The 23786-nt window shown below is 37.1% G+C and overlaps 1 protein-coding gene across 2 annotated transcripts in view; it reads right to left on the reverse strand.

Moving 5' to 3' along the window:
* LOC307111324 (zinc-regulated GTPase metalloprotein activator 1C) overlaps positions 1-23532 on the reverse strand; it is a 44538-nt gene extending 21006 nt beyond the window's left edge. For both annotated transcript variants that reach the window (XM_079791123.1, XM_079791122.1), the window contains exons 1-6: positions 23301-23532; positions 18846-18932; positions 16087-16183; positions 14881-14972; positions 7054-7113; positions 5935-5972 (exon numbers count right to left, since the gene is read on the reverse strand). In XM_079791123.1, coding sequence (XP_079647249.1) covers positions 5935-5972; positions 7054-7113; positions 14881-14972; positions 16087-16183; positions 18846-18932; positions 23301-23454 — 528 coding nt within the window. In that variant the 5' untranslated portion in view covers positions 23455-23532. The remainder of the gene's footprint in view (positions 1-5934; positions 5973-7053; positions 7114-14880; positions 14973-16086; positions 16184-18845; positions 18933-23300) is intronic.
* Between the last annotated feature and the right edge of the window lie 254 nt (positions 23533-23786).

Consider the following 23786-nt stretch of genomic DNA (forward strand, 5'->3'; position numbering starts at 1 on the left):
AAGGAAAACCCTCCATATTTAAATAAAGTCATAAAAACATAGAACATTATAGTTCAGGTTTTAGGCATTTTCCTTTTTATAAAGTTGTTCTTGTTCTAAATATTCATTACTACTTATTTTAAAAGATAACCATTGAAATTATACTTTGAACACATCTACTATACTTCCCTCCATTCCTGCCCACTCTAGAGGACATAATAATAGAATCTGTTATAGCCTAATATACTTTCCTTAAAAAAACTACACTTCAGAAGATTTATCAGGATCTTTAGCAAATATCTTCATCATTATGAATATATGTGTTCTCTGTAAAACAGATATACATAAATTCAAGTTAAAGAACCCAGTTGACAGAATGCTAATAACAAAACTCCCCACCCCAGAATTATATTACATTATATTGACTCAGTACTGGGCCCTTCAGATACCCTAGAAACAAATGTGCTGAGAGAAGGGCCCAGCCCTAATTCTAGCATAAAAACAGTTTATCATTTAGAAACACTGGAGTGATCTGGCCTCTCCATGCAACTGTTTCTTTTGCTGAGTTTTCCAGAGTCACGCTAGCTCCAAAATAATATTTTGACATTGACTTAGAGGCCCACAAGATAGTGCTCATCTCTCTGGAGGCAGCTATCATTTTTCCATAATCCTATTTATATCCCCAATGTTATCAATGCCATAAGGTTCCTCTGAAAAAATGTTTCACCTTCATTATCTTAACTCTCAAAAGCTGCCTACTGAGATTAGAGGCAATTAGATAAATAGTCTTCATATTTGAATCAAACTTCACAATTATTAAATCCTTTTACACATATTATCTCATTTAGTCGTCATAACATTTATGGGTAAAAGGCTATTCTCATTTTAGAAAAGAAGTAAATCTAATGCCATGACCATCACAGAACACATTATTATAGGTCTATTTTACTAAAATTGAAAATGAAGTAAAATTTACTAAAATTTATAATAGAAGTAAAATGAACATTATTTTTAAATCTTTGTGAAAGCTTTTTGTCTTATTAAATAAGTCTTGCATACAGTGTTACACATATGTTAATAATCACATAAGAATATGGGTAACAACTTCTGGCTTTTTCTTCTCACAGAGTATATACACTGAGTGGCCAGATTATTATGATCTCTGAACGCATAATAATCTGGCCACTCAGTGTGTGTGTGTGTGTGTGTGTGTGTGTGTGTGTGTGTGTATGTTAGAGGCCTGGTGCATGAATTTGTGCATGGGTGGGGTCCGGCCAGCCTGGCCAGGGGGAGGGGACATGGGCAATTGGCTGACCTGCCTGCTGGTCGAACTCCTGGTCGAGGGGACAATTTGCATATTAGCCTTTTATTATATAGGATATACACTGAGTGTTCAGATTATTATGCGTTCAGAGATCATAATAATCTGGCCACACAGTGTATATGTAAAGATGACCTAAAAATTACATTTAAAATTACTTCACATTTACTAAAAAAATTATTTCATCAAACCAGTTTCAAAATTCATGGAGAGGCAGATCATTAACATATTTGAATAGTTTGAAACCTAGGAGCAATCTATTAATACTTTTATTTAATAGTATTGGTTAAGTCTATAGAGAAAAGTGTTTTTCTTTTAAAAGTTTGCCAAATTCTATTTTGGAGGAAATAAGACTAAACTAAAACTACAGTAATGATGTACTGGTTTCCACTTTAGATGTAATGCTATAAATTTAACTGCAGGCCCACTCAAGTCATGGAAATCATAGAACTTGGAGAATATTGTAGCAAAAATTGTTCCTTGCCAAAAGACCAAGTTTACTATTTTTGACAATTATTCTTGCCCTGAGGCTCTAACAAATCCTATCATTGTGTCCTCTAGAGAATAAGGCTGTTAACATTCTGGAAAGAGAACCTCACATCTAGGCTTAACAAATATCTGTTAAATGAATTCTAATTAACACCCTCTATTTGACAGGTACATGAACGTTATTTGAAAAATCTACACTAATAGAAGAGAAAGATGCAAATTGACCGTACATCCGTGACACCCACCAGCCAATCATGAGTATGCAAATTAACCCAACAAAGATGGTGGGTTAATTTGCATACGCAGGTGCCAAGCTGCCTGGGTCCCGGGGGTGGACACCAAGCCCGCAGCCTCCTGGGACCATCACCGCCCCAGGAGGCAAGGGCGGCGGTGTCAAGCCACGCCCGCAGGCTCCCGGGACCATCACCGGCCCCGGGAGGCGAGGGCGGCCGCGCAGCTTGACAGCAGAGAGCAGGGCCTGCTTGGCCGTAGCCGTGGCGACCTGCAAGCAGGCAAGCGGGCCCGCAGGCAGCACCCAGCAAGGCCTGCTTGGCTGTCACCAAGGCAACCTAGGACATTCCCTGAGGGCTCCCGGATTGGAAAGGGTGCAGGTCGAGCTGAGGGACACCCCCCACCCATGCACGAATTTCGTGCACTGGGCCTCTAGTTTTATATAACATGAAGCAACAAATCCTTTCTATTCAATAGTAAATCTATTCAGTAAAGATGTATTTTTAGCTAGTCATCTGTTCCTGTAATACTTAAGTTCTTTTAAATTATTTTTCAAAACATCATATTATTGACCTTTTAGAAGCTTTGTTTACATATGAATTTAGGGCTATTGGCTGTGAGCTGGTGCAGTATGAAAAAGATTTGGCAAGAAAATTAGAAACCAGTTTTGAATTACAGACCTAAACAGAATTAATAGTAGTTTCACAAAATAACTCGTTTTTAATGCATTTACTTCTCAAGAAAATTAGAAATCTTCACTCAAAGCTATATTTTACTACCTCTAGGCAGTCCAGAAGTATCACATAAAAAATGCTACAACTCTCCAAAATAGCCCAGCCAGTGGGCTCAGTGTATTGTGGGTTGTCCTATGCACCAAGAGGTCACCCATTGTTTTCCTGGTCAGGACACATGCCCAGGGTTGCTTATTCCCCAGTGAGGGGGCATGCAGGAGGCAGCCAATCAATATTTCTACCTCTCTCCCTCCCTCTCTCTTCCTCTCTTTGAAATCAATAAAAACATATTAAAACAACCACATCTCTCCAAAATAAAAATCTGCCAACACATACAACTCTATGAAGAATATGACATGTAATAATCATATTACAGCCGAAGAGATAAATGCCCTGTTCTATGCATATATGAAGGCTATACAAACATAAAGAAATAATAAATGCATACTAACATTTATTTTCTCTGGATATCAGCCTAACATTTCCCTTATGCAACCTCCTACCTCCCCAAGACAAACTCTACAAAATGACTAAAACCAATGTCTGCTATTCAAAAGGACATTCTCTAATATCAGCTTATACACCATTAAGTCAGATGACTTCCATTTATAAGATTTAAAAAAATGGACATTTTGACATTATTCTATCTGTACAGGCAAGTAAGAAAAAATTTTGGGGAAAAAATTATATATATACACATATACCTCCCCAAAGAAATCCTCATCTCTGCTTAAAGACTGTGGCTTTTGCTTATATTTCAAAAAAGACAAAAATAATTTTGGTGCTAATTAATCCAACATATCTAAAAGATTAAGGTTCAACCCTATAACTTAATATACCATAAGAAAGGAACCCTTTTAAATAACACCATTGTAGGCACAACTTCAATAAGGGCTATAGGTGTCCTTTTCTGCAGAAATAGAAACAAGCTGCATTTTTTTAATAAAAAAAAAAAAGGAAAGAAAACACTGTTGTTGACCAAAGTGGAAATAAATCTAGTGTCAAAGATGTCAAATGACATTAAAAAAAAAAAAAAAAAAAAAAAGAGCAAAAACAAAAGCAGGCATTTCTTTCCAATGGATCGGTTATAAATCTAACACTATTTTGGCTTTTAAGAAAAAGATATTGCATAATGTCAGTCTACTTATTTTGCTGATCTTTTCTAAGCCAAACTGTTTTCTGACTGAATTGTTTCAACAGCTTGTGCAATATGACAAAAGAACCAAGAAGAAACCTCTTCCTTGACCTTTTCTCTGTAACTTCATTCATTGATTTTATTGCATTAAATGCTGTCACATTTGTAGAATTGAAAAGAACAATGTCAGTAGCCTCGGTGTCAAGTCCTAAGAATAGAGAGCTGTCATTGAAGTTGTCCAATTCTTTGCCCATGATTAAAAAATGAATATTTCAGATCAATGGGTGACAATCCCATTAGGGTGATAGCCCATGATATCAATTACCACTTCAGTTTCAATTTGGCTGGCTGGCCACAGGGTACCATTTTTCAGCTTTACTTGTGATGGGCTGGCTCTGTGAAGCATGACACCCTTAAATTGCTGCCCATTATCCAAGTGTCATTACTTGTACTGCTTCAGAATTCTCTGAATCACAAGCAGCTACTGAGGTCAAGCTTTGCAACCCGAGGAATTGGACAAGTTGGCAAATTCTTTATATAAAGGAAAAGTTATTTATCTGGCATCTGACTTAGAAAATCTAAAGTTTCCATTATCCTGACAGTATGTCAGTTTTATGTAGGTATATTGATTTAATAATTTAAGAGGTTTTATCAAGGTGGCAGGGGGTTAAACGTTTACTGTGTTTGCATTATTCAGAATGCTGCTTTGATTTTCTGGCCTCTATCACACCGTAATAGATTCTACTTAACTCCTCTCCATATCCAAATATACACATAAAATTATTCTTATAATCATAAATACATAAAGAGTTTGACTTTAGGTATGGTACTTTAAGTCTATCAACAAAACAAATAAATCTTAACTGCTATCTATCCCATAAGACCCCAAATTTAGCTAAAAATTTATATAGGAAATAAATTTAAACATGCCAGAAATCATTCAGAATGAAGAATTTGAGGGTTGGTTTTTTGTTTTTTTTTCATCAAAATTTTGCTAGAAATGTTATGATTTCAGAACAGTCGGAATTTTTCTGAGTAAAATTGTAATATCTGGAATCTTACTTTGATTCTTAGGACTATTATTAATAAATTTGGACTTAAAAATCTACAAAGGAATTATCACCCAAACTTCTCAAATTAGGGTGCTGTACCCCTGAGGGAATTGAAGAACCAGAAAAAGGGTATTGATAACCATTTGATAAGACTGCCATAGATTTCTAGAGCACCATTTTAATAAAAGTTTGGAAGAAAAACAATTTTTTTCAAATTAACAAGTTTAGCTATATTGTAGGATAGAATACAAAACAGACATAAATTGTTAAACGTTAAATTTAAACTTTTAAAAAATTATTATACTGGGCACTATCCATATCTCCAGATTGGAACTGTGAGATGGAGAATAACTTTACTCTCTTCTTTCACTTGGAAGGTTGAGAAACACGATTTTACTTTATGTAACAACATACTTTTAAAAAACATGCTAAGTGCATTTTATAAATTGAAGCCCATTAAAGTGCATCTGAGGACCTTGTTAAGTACCAAAAACATTCAGAATAGGATGCCTTTAATGAAGAGTTGCTCTTTACTAAATCTATTTATAAATCCTGATTTCTTAAAAATAGGGTGAAGCAGTACTGTTTTTTAAAGCTCAATTACCTATAGCATTGCAGTTTAACAAGAAAAATAAGCTCTCATGCTTTATCAAGCTCAGTTTCCTCTATCAATCAGAAAAACTTATCAACATTGGGGTTGAAGCCTACTGAGGAATTATACACATCCAAACTTTATCCTGTAATATTCTTATTACAAAACTATTATACCTCCAACTTTTATCACATCAAGCCAAAGTAATAGAAAATAATTAATTCAAAAGCACAAAGTAATAATTTAAAAACACACAAATTTTATCTATTGTTCAGGATACTTTTAAAAAAAGATTTTGTCAAGGAAAATTTCAAACAGATACAAATGTAGAGAAAATAATATAATCAATGACCATATACTCAGCTCTTAAATAATTAGCAACTCCTAGCAACCTTTCAACTTACTTTTAATCCATATTTAGAGTCCACAACAGTTATGATACCTACAAAGAAATAAATCATTTATCACCTTTATACTTGAGAATAAAAATTAAAACTAATCTATTTCAGCATACAAATGTGACTCAGTAAAGTATATTTTTCTCTTGCCAAAGCTGCAATTTAATTCAATTCCATTAATAAGCGCATGCATTTTCAATTGTGTACTGAATCTCCAGCACTATTTTAAGGTATTAGACAGAATATAAAATAAATAAAATTTTTAATTTAAATAAACAAGCTTTTTAGCTTATAATCCAAAATATTATGAGACAAATTTTAATTTCATAATAATATAAAGTAAAATGTGACAAATTACACAAGACAGGTTATTTCTAGTTTATTTTCACATAATCAAATTTGAGAATTTTCTTAACATTTAAATTATTGTTTAATAAACCTGAGATGTCTTAGGATGTTTTACCCCTATAATCTCTCACTAAATCTAACTCACACAAATGTTATACATAATATGAACCTAAATCTCCAAATGATCAATTAGTTTGACAATCTCTGAATTTATATGCTAAATAACTTTTTCAAAGGATAACAGTAGAAAGAATTTGTTGATGCCTAAATAATTCAACCAGCTGTATGCCACAAATATTAGAGCCAAATAACAGGTCCCAGCTTCAATGATTCTTAAATGACTTCACCGCTTAGTCTATGAAAGACCTGGTTTAAAAAAAGGTAAAGAGATGTGGGGGAAGGGGTAAGATACAACAGAGTAGAGGAAGACAACACATAATAATACATAAATCAAAAACAGAGGATATAGGAAATCTACCTAGTATTTTGAAAGGAAACTCTTAGTCGAAGCACTAAATTGGGAGTTGAGATTAAGATCTGACATCCAAAAAAATAAAATAAAATAAAAAATAAACAAAATATCTGACATCTAATTCTACCATTGTCTGGGGCATTAGAATTTGTATGAACAAAGACTTACTTCATCATCAAACTAAACAAGTTTTAAAAGAGTAAGAATATAAGGAATTAAAATTACAACATGAATGAACAAAAGTCATCTTAACCATACAATAATATTTTACTTGAAAACAAAACAAGATTCTTCTTTAAACTTACCATCAAGATAAATGTCAACCCCTAATTCATCATCAATCCAAAACATAGAAGCTACAGCACCTGAAAATATATATAAATAGTCATCAAACAAAAATATTTCTCCAAACTGAGAAACACAGTTCTATCCGTAATGCTTTAATTTGCCCCAACAGAATTAGCAGGCAAACACATACACAAATTAAACATGGGTTTCCAATCTTCTTATGGGAATTAGTGATAGAACCTTTTACTATTTATATCCATTTCTTCCCCTCTCCCTTTATCTTAAAAAACAATAGACCAACTTTTATCAAATAATAAACCCAACACCAAGCTTTTACCAATGAAATAATAATTTACCAACGGATATTATAAAATAATTTGAGCAATATGGCTGTGTGCACAAAGAACGTATTTTTATTTTCTCTCTCCTGAAAATAATCATACAGTTCAAAAATACTAAATTATATCTCTAAAGGAAAGCAAAAGAAAACACAGATAATTCCAAAATCATTTGTCAAAAAAAATATTTGTAAATTCTATAGAAGGAAAAGAACAAGAAATCCTTACACTATTTATTTAATACTGATATAAAATTTGGGTTTGAGGACAAGTAATTTCTAAATAAGAAATTAAAACTTGTTTTTAACAGAAACTGGTTCAGTACCAATCCACACACCCTGATTAGTTTACCACACACAAGAAAAAGAAAACTGACAGCAAAGAAAGTATTTGATCTTTCAAAGCATCACAGGTCCAGTTAGTGACAGGGCTGTCTAAAAGAATGAGAACTGGGGGAAAACAGGGATAACCGAACTTGTTCCAATGTCTAAAACTGTCCACCTACCCTGACGAGATGTGATCCCCCAAGCATCACTCTGTGTCAACAATGAAATACCTGTCAGCTGTTTACAATGATTACTCATGCAAGATATAGCAAGGGCCTCAAGATCTAATGGTTTCCTGATACCTATTGATTTTTTCCCCAAAAACTTAATAGTTTTCCAATTTGACTGAAATAGGATTTGCGAGTAACAGGAGCTGAATCAATGTCTGTCCCTTTCAAGGAAATTACTTTACCATGACAATTATTTAGCTTAGAACTGGAGAATGTCAGTCTCCTAAATGGCAAACAACTGAATCGCCAATACGAATTTTCTTCACTTACTTGCCTAACAACATGATTTTAATTAACGAGGGGGGAAAAAGTAAGTCTACAGTGAGTATCACTATTCCAAACAATAAATCATAAAAAAGTATTAAGTTTTTCAACTCAGTATAATTCCTAACATTATACATAAATCATTTTCATTTTTAAAAAATTCACTGATTTCTATTCAGATAGCTTATAAGTACTCGATAGTTAGCATCTGCCTAGTGTTAAGTTGAACTACAAGAAAGTATTAGAGCTTTTATCAAAATCAGATGGGTATCTGTGGTATAAGACTTACCGGGCTACACAAGAAAGAACTATTTCAAATTTAGATGCAGGAGTTTAGAAGGAGAAGCAGAGATGAGAGAATAAAGTTAATCAGTGGTTCTCAAACCAGGGTGATTTTTCTCCCCCAGGGAATATTTGGCAATGTCTGGAGATATTTTTAGTTGTCTTAACTAGGGTACGGCTAATGGCATGTAGTGGGTAGAAACCAGGGATGCTATTAAACATCCTACAATGCACAAGACAGCCTCCTACAACAAAGAATTATCTAGCCCAAAATGTCATTTGTGCAAAGGTTAAGAAATCCTTATTTAGATTATAGAATCTCCCTTTTCTAAACCTAATAAAAGGAAAAATAAGATAAAAATTTTAAAGCTAGATTTTGGCAGCAGCAACCTCCTGCCATAAGTTTTGAAGTGTGGTGGTTAAAGTAAGAAACAGAAAGTTCTATGTGACTTATGATAGCTCTTAATTCTACTTCCATACCCAGTAAGATTATAGGGAACTAGTTTATAAAGTCCTAACACTTATCAGAAATAGCTTTCAAAATGACAAGAAAAACTGAGGGAGGAATAAGCAATATGGAAAAAAATCAACAACAAAAAAAATTTGAAGGTAAAAGTTTCCTGTCATCTGTACATTTGTAGGGGAGGGAGTCACTTTTTAGGGCTCAGAGTAAAATGAAGTGAAAGGTCTCAAGCTCAAGGACGTCCCCACACAAGGTATGCGATATATATTCATGAGTAATTAGAGCAAACCCAGGAGGGGGGTGCATGGCGATAAATGGCAATGGACAGAGACTTAGGAATACCATGTACAGATGAAGTGTTCCAGAACTGTCCATCTGAAACCTGTAAAATTTTATTAACCAGCATCACCCAAATAAATTTAATAAAAATCTAAGTGGATAAACAAATTGTGGTATATTATTCACTAATATACTGGAATTCAGCAATGCAAGGAATAAAAACAAAAAATTAAAAGCACTTGGATTTCCAGAGAGCTGAGCCTAAAAGTCACATTGTCCATCTGGCACTCTCAGTCTCCCCTTTCCCCTTACTCTGAACAATACCCAGTTTTCAAACTGGAGCTCAAGAGAAAAAAACAAATATAAGTAAAATGGGTAGAGTATATTACTGAACTTCAAAAATTCAAGTCACTTTCAAGGAGGCAGAAAAAAACCCCAGACTTTTCTACAGCAACATTCATTGCCCCAATGTAATAAAACTAGAGGCCCGGTGCATGAAAAGTCGTGCACTCGGGGGGTTAGGGGGTCCCCTCAGCCCGGCCTGCACCCTCTCACAATCCGGGACCCCTCAGGTAGGGTCCCTAGGCCTGGCCTGAGATCAGGGCCTATCGGGGCTTTCCTTCCCTGGGCTGCAGGCAGCTGGCCCCACCCCTGCTGCTGCCACTGCTTGCCATCTGTGCAGCGCTGTCCCCCCTCCCCTGCCACTGGTGGCCTCCCTCTGAAGGTGACAGGCTGGGATGCAATGGCTTGGCTGGCCTGGGCCTCCCTCTTTCTTTGCTGGAGGGCGGGGCCAGTCCTGTGAGGGACTGTCTGCCTAACTGATCTCCCCTAACCACTCTGCCTGCCTGCCTGATTGCCCCTAACCGCTTGCTTCCGGTTGGTCAGCCTCCGGTTGTTACTGGTTATTAGGACCCAGGGTTTTTATATATTAGGATAATGACCAGAAAGTTCTAATGAAAATTTTCCCTAAAAATATTGCCTTCAGCCAAGTAGTCTTTTGAGAATAAAACAATAGGCAGACATTCTCAAACATTAAAGGAAACAACAAGCATTGAAAATCAAAAAATAGAGCATTCAAAAATCCTTCATCATGGAATATAAAGTAAATACTGAACAAGGAAATTCAACTAATCAAAACATACTGAGATCTTAGAACTACATTTGCTAAGTTCTGAGGGAAAGAAATTGTGATCTGAAAATCTTGAACCTAGCCAAGTAATCCCTCAAGTAGAAAAACAAAACACAAGTATTCTCAAGCAATTAAGTATGCAAAAACTCAGGGAATACAGCACCTATAGCTTGAATAGATTACCTGACCATGAAATTCAGTCAATCAAGAGAATGATCAACAAATGAATGAGAAGCCACAATACTGGTAATAAGGACTAAAACTGCTAAAACAGAAAACTAAACAAAGTAGGACAGAATGTAAATATTAGAAACCATGACAACATAGCACAGAATACAATAAACCCAAACCAGGAGGTGGGAAAAACTTGAAGGGTGTTAATTCCCTCATCTTCTATTCCAGAGAGCCAATAAATAATGCTCTCAAAATTGAAATGTGTAGTTTAAAAAACAACTTGTCCAATTTGTTTGTAGTCTTTAAAATCTTTTTCTTTTTACTTAATTCACGTCTCTTGCAATCAAGAAGCATTTACCTGATATTCAGCAATTCCTTCACTTCTTTTAAATTCAAGTAAAACTAAATAATTCTATATAATAAAAGGCTAACATGCAAATTGTCCCCTCGACCGGGAGTTTGACCGGAAGTTTGACAGGGGGAGGGGCCAGCCCTCCAACTACCCAAGGACCCTCCCCCTGAAAAGTCCCTCCCCCAAATGGCCCCCCTCACAGCGATCGGGGGTGGGGCCGGCTAGAACCCACCCATGCACAGATTCATGCACCGGGCCTCTAGTTATTTCAGAATAGCACAAGGAATGAGATCTCATTTTATAAAATATTTCTCCATATTTATACAGTTTTTAGAAGTGCATAGAACAGGGCTTCCCAGACTTATGAATTTACTAGAGGCACGGTGCACGAAATCATGCACAGGTGGGGTCACTAGGCCTGGCTGGAGATCAGATTCCTGGCCTCCCCCTCTTCCCCTTCCCTCACCACCCACATCTGCCGCCACCCACCCCCACCCCCAGTTCCCTGGCCCCAATCGGGCAATCAGGGCCTGCTGGCCAGGAGAGGGAGGGAGGTTGGTGGGCCAGCCCCGCCCTGATCTGGGGGGGCGGGGGCAATCAGGGGCGTGGCTGGCCGGGGGGAGGGGCCGCAGGAGGTTTGGGGGTTTGATTGGGGCCCTGATCGGGCCAGTTGGCTGCCGCAGTGCATTCCGGTCATTCCAGTAGTTCAGGTCGCTTGGTTCTTATATTTATAGATAAGAATCACCTGGAGGTTGCTAGGTCCCGCCCTTAGAGATTCTGAAATCAGTAGATCTGTGATGGGGTTCAAGAATCTGTTCTTTTTGGCCCTAACTGGTTTGGCTCAGTAGATAGAGCGTCAGCCTATAGACTGAAGGGTCCTGGGTTCAATTCTAGTCCAAGGCACATGCCCTGGTTGCGGGCTCGATCCCTAGTAGGGGGTGTGCAGGAGGAAGCCAATCAATGATTCTCTCTCATCATTGATGTTTCTCTCTCTCCCTCTTCCTTCCTCTCTGAAATCAATAAAATATCTATATATAGAAAACCCTAATATGCAAATAGACCGAACGGCAGAACAACCAAACAACTGAACAACCAGTCATTATGACGTGCACTGACCACCAGGGGGCACGTGTGGAACATGGTGGGCATCAGCAGCAGGCGGCAGAGTGCGAACATGGTGGGCATTGGCCTCAGTAGGATGGTGGAGCCGATGAGCGGGGGCGCCAGACCAAAATGGGGCACCGGTCACTGTCATCAGGGCGAGCCTCTGGTGGTTACTGAAAATGTTTTGCTCCCGCACACCGCAGTCCTGCCTGGTGCTCGCACCTGCTGCCAGCACCGGCCCAACTGGCACCCGCTGTGGGCACTGGAGCCATTACTTGCACTCGTTGCCGGTGCCCAGCGCTGGCCCCGATCTCTTGGCGCTGTCAGCAGGTGGGAGCGGCGGCTGCTGGCCCTGATCGCCCCTCAGGGCTTCTCCACCTCCCCCAGCTCCTGAGGGGTAATTGGGGCCGGCAGCCGCCTCTTGCACCCGCTGCCGGTGATGGCATCGCTTGCACCCACTGCTGGTGCCGGCTCCAATCGCTCGGTGCCATCAGCGGGTGCGAGCAGGGCTGGTGCCGTCAGAGCATGGGAGTGGCAGCAGTGGGAGTGGAGCTGCCAGCAGACAGGAGACCGGGGGCCATGGCGGGAGGGGCCGGACAGAGGCGTGGAGGATGGGCCGAGACCTGCCCCTGTGCCCACCACAGCCTCCCGGCCCACAGTTCCTTTCAAGGTGCATGAATTTGTGCCCTGGGCCCCTAGTATTAAATAAAAAAAAAAGAATCTGCTCTTTTCACAAGCTCCTGAGGCCAATACTATCATTCAACCATAATGAGTAGCTTGGCACAGAGAAATCCTGGGAATGAAATTTACCTACTTGAATTTCAACATACTGAAACATAGGATGATTTTATTTTAAACTTTTTTTTCTTAGGTATTCTTTAATTTTTAAAAATAATGTTTAATTTTTACCCAAACAATAAAAATCATTATTCTAAAAAAAAGTTAGAAGAAACATTAACCCATTTATATCTATAATTTGTACAAAAGCTTTATGTGAGATCTTTAACTTTTCTTCCTCTGAGAAGCTGAACCATGTTTTATTAAACTCACCTACTCTCAAAGAAAAGTTACAAGGGGCCCTAGCTGGTTTGGCTCAGTGGAAAAGAGCATCAGCTATGGACTAAAGGGTCCTGGGTTCAATTCCGGTCAAGGGCACATGCCCATGTTGCAGGATCAATCCCCAGTAGGGGGCATGCAGGAGGCAGCCAATCAATGATTCTCTCTAATCACTGATGTTTCTATCTCTCGCTCCCTCCCTCTTCCTCTATGAAATCAATAAAAATAAAAGAATGTCACACAGACCTCATTTTCAAAAAAAAGTTACAAGAGTTTTTCTAGTGTTACAATGAAAGATACTGATATTTGCTATTTTAAAAAAGAGGTATATATTTTCCTATCTTTCTAGATTTAAGTAAATTTAATATTTAACACTAGTGTAATAATTCAAGTTGTATCATTGGTCAAACCTATTGGAAATGTATGAAATGTATAAAAAAACCAAGGCATTCCATAAGGACCAAAACAGCCCATTCAATACTAGTTTGAAAACATGAGGGCAATGTTATTATGTAATACTTCTAAGTATAATACCATTTATTACATTTGAACCTTCAGTATACTACAATATTTCTTTTAAATAATTATTACCTTTTAATAAATTAATCCAAAACCTTACTTTAATATAGTTTTATGGTCCAATGCCACAGATCCAGATCAAAAAGAAATAATGGTATGGATCAGACTTACAAAACAAAATGGTATGAGTTGAACTTGGAAAAGGTTCTGCAAACTAGGAATAAAAATGTTACCTAAAAGTTATTTGGGAACCCTGGCCGGTGTGGTTGGAGCATCATCTTATACACCGCAAGATTGCTGGTTAGATTCCTAGGTAGGACACATACCTAGGTTGCTGGTTAGATCCTACGTCAGGTACATATGGGAGGCAACAAATCAATGTTTCTCTCTCTCTAAAAAAATAAAACATATATATTTTTTACAAGTTATTTGGGTAAGAAGGAAACAAACCCATTGACAGAAACAGGTCGACTTTGTGTAGCTTTCACTGGGGAAGTTTATATATAATTCCATTCAAAGGTAAAAATTTCACGAATAATCAATCTACACCAGGAAAAAGGCCTGATTTAACTCTACACCTTATAATAATACTAGAGGCCCGATGCATGAAATTCGTGTAAGAGTAGGCCTTCCTTCCCCCAGTTGCCGGCACCGGCTTCCCTCTGGCACCGGGATACCCGGGCTGGCTTCCCTCCAGCCGACCGCTGGCACCCGGGACCCGGGCTGGCTTCCCTCCAGCTGCCTGCCGACACCTAGGACCTGTGCTTCCCTCTGGCCCTGGCTTCGTCCAGAAGGATGTCCGGAATGATGTCCAGTCTAATTAGCATATTACCCTTGTATTATTATAGATTTACTCCCAAAATTATTTTAAGTTTAGTAGCAGAAAAACAAAATGCTAACAATAATTTACAGGAATAAGTATTGCTAGAATTAGAATCCAAAAGCCCTTGAGTAGCTATAAATGACCCTCTAAGAAAACTGGATTGGAAAATCATCAGAAATACTAGTAAGATCTTGGGAGAGTATAACTAATCAAATATAAACTTAAAAGTAAAATGTCTCAATTTTTCCTAAATTTCCGTATTTTTAACAATTTTTGTTTCTACTAAAAACCCTAAAACAATCAATACAACTTCAAATTCTATTTTCAGATTAAAAGTACTAAGTACTTTGATCATGATTCATCTTCTAAAGAACATGACAACACATATTTTTCCTCTCTTAACCAAAGAATAAAGCTTTAAAACTTATTTTAGAGATTTCTCTAGTATATTTATTTTAAAATATGTAAGAACTATATTATGGTTATTAATAATGTTGTTTCTTACCAGGATCTGCTAATCCCGTGGTCTCTAACAGTATGTAATCAAATTTTCCCTTCTTCTGCATCAAATTCTCAATAGCTCTAAGGCCATTGTCCCTGGAGAATACCAAAATATACTATTAGGTATTGGCCTGAATATTTTAAAGCAATCATTACAAAAATTTAAAAATATATTCAGCAATCTGAGACAAAAATATCTTTAGGCATGTAAAATTTAACTCAATTCCAAACTTGTAACAAAATGTCCATCCAATATTTACCAGTGAAGGGAAAAAATAGATGCATATACACTGATAAATAAAAAGAAATCAGATACATGATAAGTTAATATTTAATTTTACTAAAATTAAAAGCAGAGGAAATGTTTACTATGCCTGACTATAAAATAAGTCAGAATCTATTATTTTTATATCTTTTGAAAAAATTAACATTGCAAATAATAATGAAATTTATGAATTACAGTAGTTTAATATAACAGCTAAAAGGATACTACTGGTAAATACCATTTATCTCTGTTTTAAATTAGAGTACCAGGTTTTAATTTCCCTTTTTCCTTATAATATAAAAAGTACAAGAAATAATTAATAGATGCATTTTGGTTGTTTAAGTAAACCTATTATGACTTTAGCCTTGTTAATACATTTGACTCAAAGTCAAACACCTAAGATAATAAACGATGTAGAGGAAATTTAATTCACTAGAATATACAAAACTCACAGTGCAGTTGTTAATTTTCCTAATTCACTCAACAAATACTTGAGTGACTGCTATGTGTCAGATCCTTTTCTAAGTTCTGTGGTATATTAGTGAGTAAAATAGATAGTCCTTGGAAAGAACTATAACTGATGGAAAATATTGTGAGGATTTTCTCTTTTTTTTAATAATCATTCATTTTTGTTTTTAGAGGATGAAGTCTTAGAACAAAGACCAATGACTTAACTAAACTCAGGCCATTTTTCACAGATAAAATGTGACTTTTATGCACCACAGAGATTAAGTAAACCCTGACATCAAAAAAACTCAATAAAAGGATCAAGTATTAGAGCATGTAGAAAAGAAATAAGATAGCAAGAAACACTTTAAGTCTATTTAAAAATACAATGAAGTAGACTGTAAATTCAGTAAAATTACATAAGAAAATCAAAGCTGGAAATATAATCAGTTAACATTTACAGTAAACCAACAAGAACAATGTAAACACATTCCTCACTTTACTGAACAGCACAGGCAACCGTTTCTAAGTTCCAACCATTCTTCGTAGAGCTCTCCACCTTGGCTCACAGCTAAGGATTTCTCCACTGCACTTCCTGAAATAATAATAATTACTCTTTAGATTATGTTCACTAGCAAACCAAAAAAAAAAATCTATATATATAAAAGGCTAAGTGACCGAGTGTCCAACTGTCTGACCGACTGGCTGGTACATATGATGCACATTGGCAATCCTATATAATCCTATATAATAAAAAGCTAATATGCAAATTGACTGAACGGCAGAATGACTGGTTGTTATGATGTGCACTGACCACCAGGGGGGAAGACGCTCAATGCAGGAGCTGCCCCCTGGTGGTCAGTGCATTCCCACAGGGGAGCTCCGCTCAGCCAGAAGCTGGGCTCACGGCTGGCGAGCGCAGCGGCGGTGGCGGGAGCCTCTCCTGCCTCCATGGCAGCGCTAAGGATGTCTGCCTAAGCCATCAATCGGACATTCCCTGAGGGTTCCAGGACTGCGAGAGGGCACAGGCCGGGCTGAGGGACTCCCTGAGTGCACAAATTTTCATGCACTGGGCCTCTAGTTTAAAAATAAATGTTGACTCGTGCATGTGCGATACATATAAAGCTCTCGCTGGTGCCAATCTAGACAGAGTAGGAATTCCCACCTGAACCCATTTTGGGACATGGTCAGTTATAGGTTGCTTTCGCTTGAGTTCAAAGAGCGTGTGACGTTAAAGTTCAAGTTGTAAATATTTCATCATAAGGGAAATTAGTCTGGTACTCTGAAAGTGTTTTTACTCTTAATGTGGTATACAGGGATATATTAGAATAAGTTTAATCAATTTATTAGTCATTGTTTTTATTAATGTTGTTTTTATATCATGATTTTGTTGTTTTTATATCATGTCTTTGTTGTTGTTATATCATGTTGTTATTTATTAATCAATTTATATATTATTTTCATACACATTTTATATATTTTCTTTCATCTCTGACACTTCTATTATAGAGAAAGGAAGAATATTGATATTAAAATATTTCTTCTAATTAATTTCCTTTAAATGTACATGAATTCGTGCACCGGGCCACTAGTATATATATAGTTGACAATGGAGAATTCAAAGCAAAAAATGCATTTTATAACTTTTATTCTATTCTATTCATGCAGCCTCCTTATCTTAATCTATACTAACTCCAGCTTATTTTAGCTTTCATTTCTTACAAAGGATTGAAGTCCCTAAGGAGACAAGTCTAAAATTAATGAATCATATCATGGCACTTTTCTTGTTTGTGGTCAACTTTCTAGATAGTGTGTTTTAAATATTAGTTTTCATATGCCCTTCAACCTCTTAAGGTCCTTATCTATATTTTTCTTTTCATTCTTCTTCTAAATTGTTTTTGTTTTATTAGACAGTCTACTCAGTATTCCCAATGTGAGTAAAAACCTTGGTTCATTTGAGGAAGTTGCTTAGCCAGGGAATCAATGTGCTCACTTAAATATTAAATTTAGTTTCCCAGCAATGCTTGAGAAAAAATGTATTGGAGATTCTTATACACATAAGAATCATATAAGAATGCTTTTTAAAAGTCTTATTTTTTCCCCCAATAAAGAAATATACCAAAGCCAGGAAAGAGTTCTAAATGTCCAGTAACACAAACAGCCAAAAAAAAATTTTTTTTAATTCATATATTTTTTGTTTATATTTCAGTTAGGAGCTGACAAAGAGCTTGAAAGGGGTTGCCACAGAATTCAGGGTGTAGAGAACATCAATAAAATGTGAAGGAAAGTATTATGAATGCTGTAAAGGACAAATTGTGAAAATGACCCAGAAAGAATGAAAAAAAGTAGTAAGAAATAATGTTATCAATATCCCAAATATCAGTTAATAAGAAGCCAGAATATAAGACTGTGATGTAAAAATCTTGGGATTTTAATTTTGTCTAACAGGACTTTTCTCTTTAGTTTACTGGAACCACAAACCACAATTAACCAACAGGCCTTCCATCCTGTTCATAAAAACTAGCTCTTTTACTAATTTACAACAGAAAAAATAGTATACCTTATGAAATATCCCACAGAAGTTACATTTTTTGGCTAAAACTGAGCTTTTATTAAAATCCACACTTAAGAAGAAAAACGTATAAAAGTAATAAAGAACTGTGTTTTATATTGCTGTATAGATTTTTTTTTAAACTACAGTTCAACATTAAAGACAAAAAAATGGAATGTTTAATGCATGTATTTTCACTGGTAACTGAAGTTTTTTCAAGATAGAGACTATATGTTCAACGTATTTTTAAAATCTTCAGTTTTAATTGCTTTGCAGATAAACATTCAACTAGGAAACCTTACAATAAATAAAGCATTTTTAAATTTTTCAAAAGCCGATACTAAACAATATAATCATTACAAAAGTATCTTTCTAGTTCCTGAAAGAACTTTCTTTCATATCAATCACATATCATAGATTTTTACTTCTGGAGTAATTTATTTCATGTAAAAATTTAATTCCATTGATATGAATTTGAAAGTTATACAAAATAAAATGTTATAGAAACTATCTAATTTCAGTATTCAAAATCTGTCCAAAATACAACTTGACAGAAATTAACCTCATTCTTCCAAAACTATCCACATCAATATATTCACATTATAATGCGTTGCATTTTCATTTTTAAATATGGAATATCAAGTCATAAGTGGAATGAACTATCTTATAAATTCTTGCAGCATAGCATTTGTTCAACTTGACTTACCTTCCCCAAATTCATTTAAAATAACTGCAACTCTTTTACTGTGTTGCTCTGTCAAAATATAGTTCAGAAGTGTTGTCTTCCCAGCACCTATAAAATACATTTTATAGATTTTATAAAATAACAAAACTTAAAGATACAAAATGATAGCGTCACAATGGTTTTAAAAATATTATTTAATTAAGTTTATTCCAGAGGAAGATTAAAGTACCCTTTGAAAAGTATTAAAAATGTTTTGTTGACATAACACTTTATAAATGCTTACAAATACTCCTATAAGTTGGATCACACAGCTTACTTCAATCTCATTATGACAAAAATAATATGCCTTCTACATAATTTATAATACAATTAATACAAGGGCTTTAAAATTTTCTATTAAATAAAAAAATATTGAAGTAATAGCTTCCAAAGAATAAAGTACTCATGTAGTTTATACAATATTTAAATCCTTTTTCATGATGACAATGTTTCTTAGCCAAGAATATATGATTTTATTCCCTAAAACTTACATATAAAGACCTTTTATTTCAACATCCATCATTAACCAGACACAAATTGAAACTGACTATATGTCTACTTTTAGTATGCTTAAAGCAACATATAAAATTGATTTTATATATATATATATATATATATATATATATATATATATATATATATCACACACACAAAATAATGGATGTAGGAAATAATAAGACAGAATATTCAGTCTTTAGAAAGATAAACTCATAAAGCTACACTAACTTTATCCAGTAGGTGGCATATTAAACCTATTATGTTCAGCTGAAGTAGAAGAAAAACATTTGTCTTGTGAGCCATAGACAGCAAAGTTCATAGAGGGGGGGAAAAAAATCCCAATTGCACAGTACTGTATTTCAATTGTATAAATATATCATTTATTTATCTATTTTTCTGTTGGTGGACACTCAGTTGTTTCCAGTGTTTTGTCATTACAAGCACTTGTACTTATCTTCTGAAGTGGATTTACAAGATTTCTAGGAAGTTACTGAGTATTAGGGTATTAATATCTTCTAGGTCATATTCCTTTAAAAACTGAAGGATGGAAGTCTTGTGTTTAGAGTGCTCTATGTGGGAAGCTCAACGTCACTGAAGTGTGAAGTATAGAATGGAAGGGACATACCTCGAGGAGGCAGGGCCATGAAGAAATTCTCAAAGCCAGTCCAAGAGTAAGACAGAGGCCCTGGACATGAGTGCTGTACTAGGTAGTGGCAGTGAAAATGGACAGGAAGGGGAGGTTGTAAGAGATCTTATAAAATTACTAAGGCTTAATAATTAACTATATTATGAAGCAAAAGACTTTAACATGTAGTTCATTCAAAAGCTACTATGGACCAGATTTCATGCTGGACCTTGGTGAAAAGAGCACAAAACAGAGATAAACTGTCTCTACCTTCATGTAGCTTAAAGGCATTAACTGAGATAGGAAGGGAAATTCAGATCAATAAAGAGGCAATTATGTCACAGGATGAAACATTTAATAGATGTATAAGATGTTATGGAGCACCTAAGAGGACATCTAGCCAGAAGAATAAGAGTAAGAAGAATACAAGGGCCTGGCTGGTGTTGCTCAGAGGTTGAGCATCGACCTATGAACCTGGAGGTCACGGTTCGATTCCTGGTCAGGGCACATGCCCGGGTTGCTGGCTCGATTCCTGGTGGCAGGAGGTAGCCGATCCAATGATTCTCTCTCATTATTGCTGTTTCTATCTCTCTCTCCCTCTCCCTTTCTCTCTGAAATCAATAAAAATACATTAAAAAGAAAAAAAGAAGAGTATACAAGGGCTAAAGTTCTTGGTGCCGTTTAGAAGTAGGTCAATGTTGGGTCACAGTTTTGCAGGCTGGAGAGCTTGTCAAGAGCCAGACAATACAGGACCTTGTAATTCACGTTAAGGAATTTGAACTTTAACCCAAATGGAAACCACAGAAGAATGTGACACAATCAGATTGACATTAATAAAGACCATTAAGGCTAAAATACACAGAATATATTAAAAGGGTATTGGGACTCAAGACTAGTTAGGAAGCTTTTAGGCGATTGGGATCACAGGAGCAGGAGGATTTGAGGTGGATGATAACATGAAGTCTTGGACATGCTGAGTTTGAAATGTCTGTGGAACATCAAAATAGAAACTATCTGGGTATGAAGTTCAAAGAATGAACAGAGAATAGGAAATTTTTAAAGAAGAAACCAGAGAATTAGGTGGAAATATTGGAAGAAAAATGTGATAGAAGCTGAAGGAACAATGTTTCAAGAAATAGAAAATGATGATCAAGAATAAGGAGTGAAACTATGCCCTAGATTCAACAAAAGGTTGCTGGCATGAGCCTCACTCCTAAGTTTCAGACCATTATCTCCAATGCTCTACTGACCTACCAGTGTGCAAAATGAAAAAGGCCAGAGGGACAAGTCGAACTATACTGTTTTGGACAAGGAATTTGTTCAATTTCACAGAAGGGCAGTCTCTGAATAACAGTGGAAAAATACCAAAAATAAATTCCATTATAAAATTAGTCCTGAGTAAAAACAGAAATAAACTTATAGTCTACAAAACAAAAAAAAGAAACACCTGTGATTTAATTCTTATTTTTATGTAAAAGGTCCTCAGGTGCACTGTTTGTGCTTGTCTCTAGTAGCATCTAGGGATGGTATTATTTCCCCCAAATCATTTCACTTTTTTTTTACATTTCTTAACTTTCCCCACACTTTTAATAGGGTCATGTATTTATTCTAGCCCTTCTATTTAACTATAAGGCTTACAAATAATACTTCTCAAACTTTTTCAATTAAGTACCTCTACACTGTCCTTCAGGAAACTATAGCATGTTTACAAACCTATGAATTCAAGCGTCCCAGTGCATTCTTGTACGACCTCAGTTTAAAGAAATACAGTCTGCTTCCGGTCAAGATAACAGTGTAGGTAGATGTGGTACTCACATCCTCCCACAAGCACATCAAAGTTACAACTACACTACAGAGCAACCATCATTCAGAACCTCCTGAAACTGAGCTGAATGGAAGTCCTAAAACTTCCCTAACCTGGGGAAGGAAATAGACACACAAGTTCAGGAAGCGCAGAGTCCCAAACAAGATGAACCCACACCAAGACACATCACAATTAAAATGCAAAAGGTTAAAGACAAAGAGAGAATCTTAAAAGCAGCAAGAAACAAGCAATTGCCTACACAGGATCCCCCATACGACTGCTGATTTCTCATCAGAAACTTTGCAGGCCAGAAGGGATCAACAAGAAGTATTTAAAGTGATGAAAAGCAAGAACCTCTAACAAAGATTACTCTACGGAGCAAAGCTATCATCGTTTAGAATTGAAGGACATACATTGAGCGTCCCAGTCAAGAAAAAGCTAAAGAAGTACATCACTGCCAAAGCAATGTTACATGAAAATGTTAAAGGGTCTTTTTTAAGAAGAAGGAAAAAACAATATATGAACAATAAAATGGCAATAAATACATACCCATCAACAATTGAATCTAAAAAAACCCCCACAAAATTAACGAACAAACAGAACAAAAACAGACTCATATAGATGGGAGTTGGGAGGATGGCTGAAACGGGTGGAGGGATTTAGAAGTAGAAATTGGTCATTACAGAATAGTCATGGGGATGTAAAGTACCACATAGGGAATACAGTCAGTCGTATTCTGATAACTGTGTATGGTGTCAGATGGGTGTAAGATTTATCGGGATGATCACTTAGTAAGTTATAGAATGTCTAATCACTGGGGTGTACACCTGAAACATAATATTGTGTTTCAACTGTAATTGAAAAATAAAAATAAAACTATTAAAAAGCAAAAAGAAGAAGAAGAAGAAGAAGAAGAAGAAGAAGAAGAAGAAGAAGAAGAAGAAGAAGAAGAAGAAGTCGTCTTGGAGGGCGGTTTTTTATTCTTACTCTTTCTCCTACAGTGCTTTAAAAACAGATCTCAAACAAAAGAAAAAAGGATGTTTGAGAGAGGTGGTATTTCCAGGAACGGCTGGAGGAGAACGGCTTGAGGGGAAGGGGGATTGACTGAGGGCTGCCCCTGTGTGGAGCATTTTACTGACAGGACACCCTTTAACGGCAATAGGCTTACAAGGTAGATATTTCCGGCCCCGCTTGGCAGAGGAGAAACTCAGACAGGTGACCGGTATTGTTTGCATTTTCAAATGAGGTAGATAAGCTTCAGAAAGGTAATTGGTCCAAGGTCACGGGCACAGTTTGGGGGCGGGTCCGGGCTTCAGACCGCAAAACCAGAACCACTTCCAAAATGCGAGGTTAATTTTGAGTCTCACATGATAAATGTGAATCGGGGAGCCAGTGGCGCAGCCCGTACCTCCAGAGGCATTTGCTGTCGGCCAGGGGCCAGAATGCCTACCATCTGTGAGCCCCCCAAGTCCCCAGGTACAAGGGTTCTCTGACCGGGATGGTTAGTTACCTAAATACCCGGTGATAATTGTGACTGGGATCTTAGCGCCGGGGCCAGGCTTCTCCTCCTGCTCTCTTCGCTTCGCCTCAATGGGGACCAATTCAGGACAGTCCTCCTCCGCCAGCTCCTCTTCCGCGTCCACAGCGCCAAAGGCCCGGGACATCTCGGCCGGCCGACCGCAGGCACTCCTCTCCCTCAGCTCGAGAGCGGGGACCCACCCGCGGAGCAGCGGCTGCTCACGCCTGGCACGCCTCGCCAGGCGCGGTGTCAACGTCATCACGCCGCGACGCCAGGCTCCTCCGCGTCCCGCCCCTGTTACCTGGGCTCGGGCTGCGGACCGCCCAGCGTCTTAGACACGCCCCCAGGGCGTTCCCGGAAGCTGAGAGCGGCGGGCGGGGTGGTCCGGGTTCGTGGAGGAGCCCAGCTCTGACGCTGTCACCGTGTGCGCCGGCCGCCGGCCGCTCTGATAGCTCAAGGCTGAGGGAGGGGCTGAGG

The sequence above is a fragment of the Cnephaeus nilssonii genome, assembly GCF_951640355.1.
Source record: "Cnephaeus nilssonii genome assembly, chromosome: 14".
NCBI lineage: Eukaryota > Metazoa > Chordata > Mammalia > Chiroptera > Vespertilionidae > Cnephaeus > Cnephaeus nilssonii.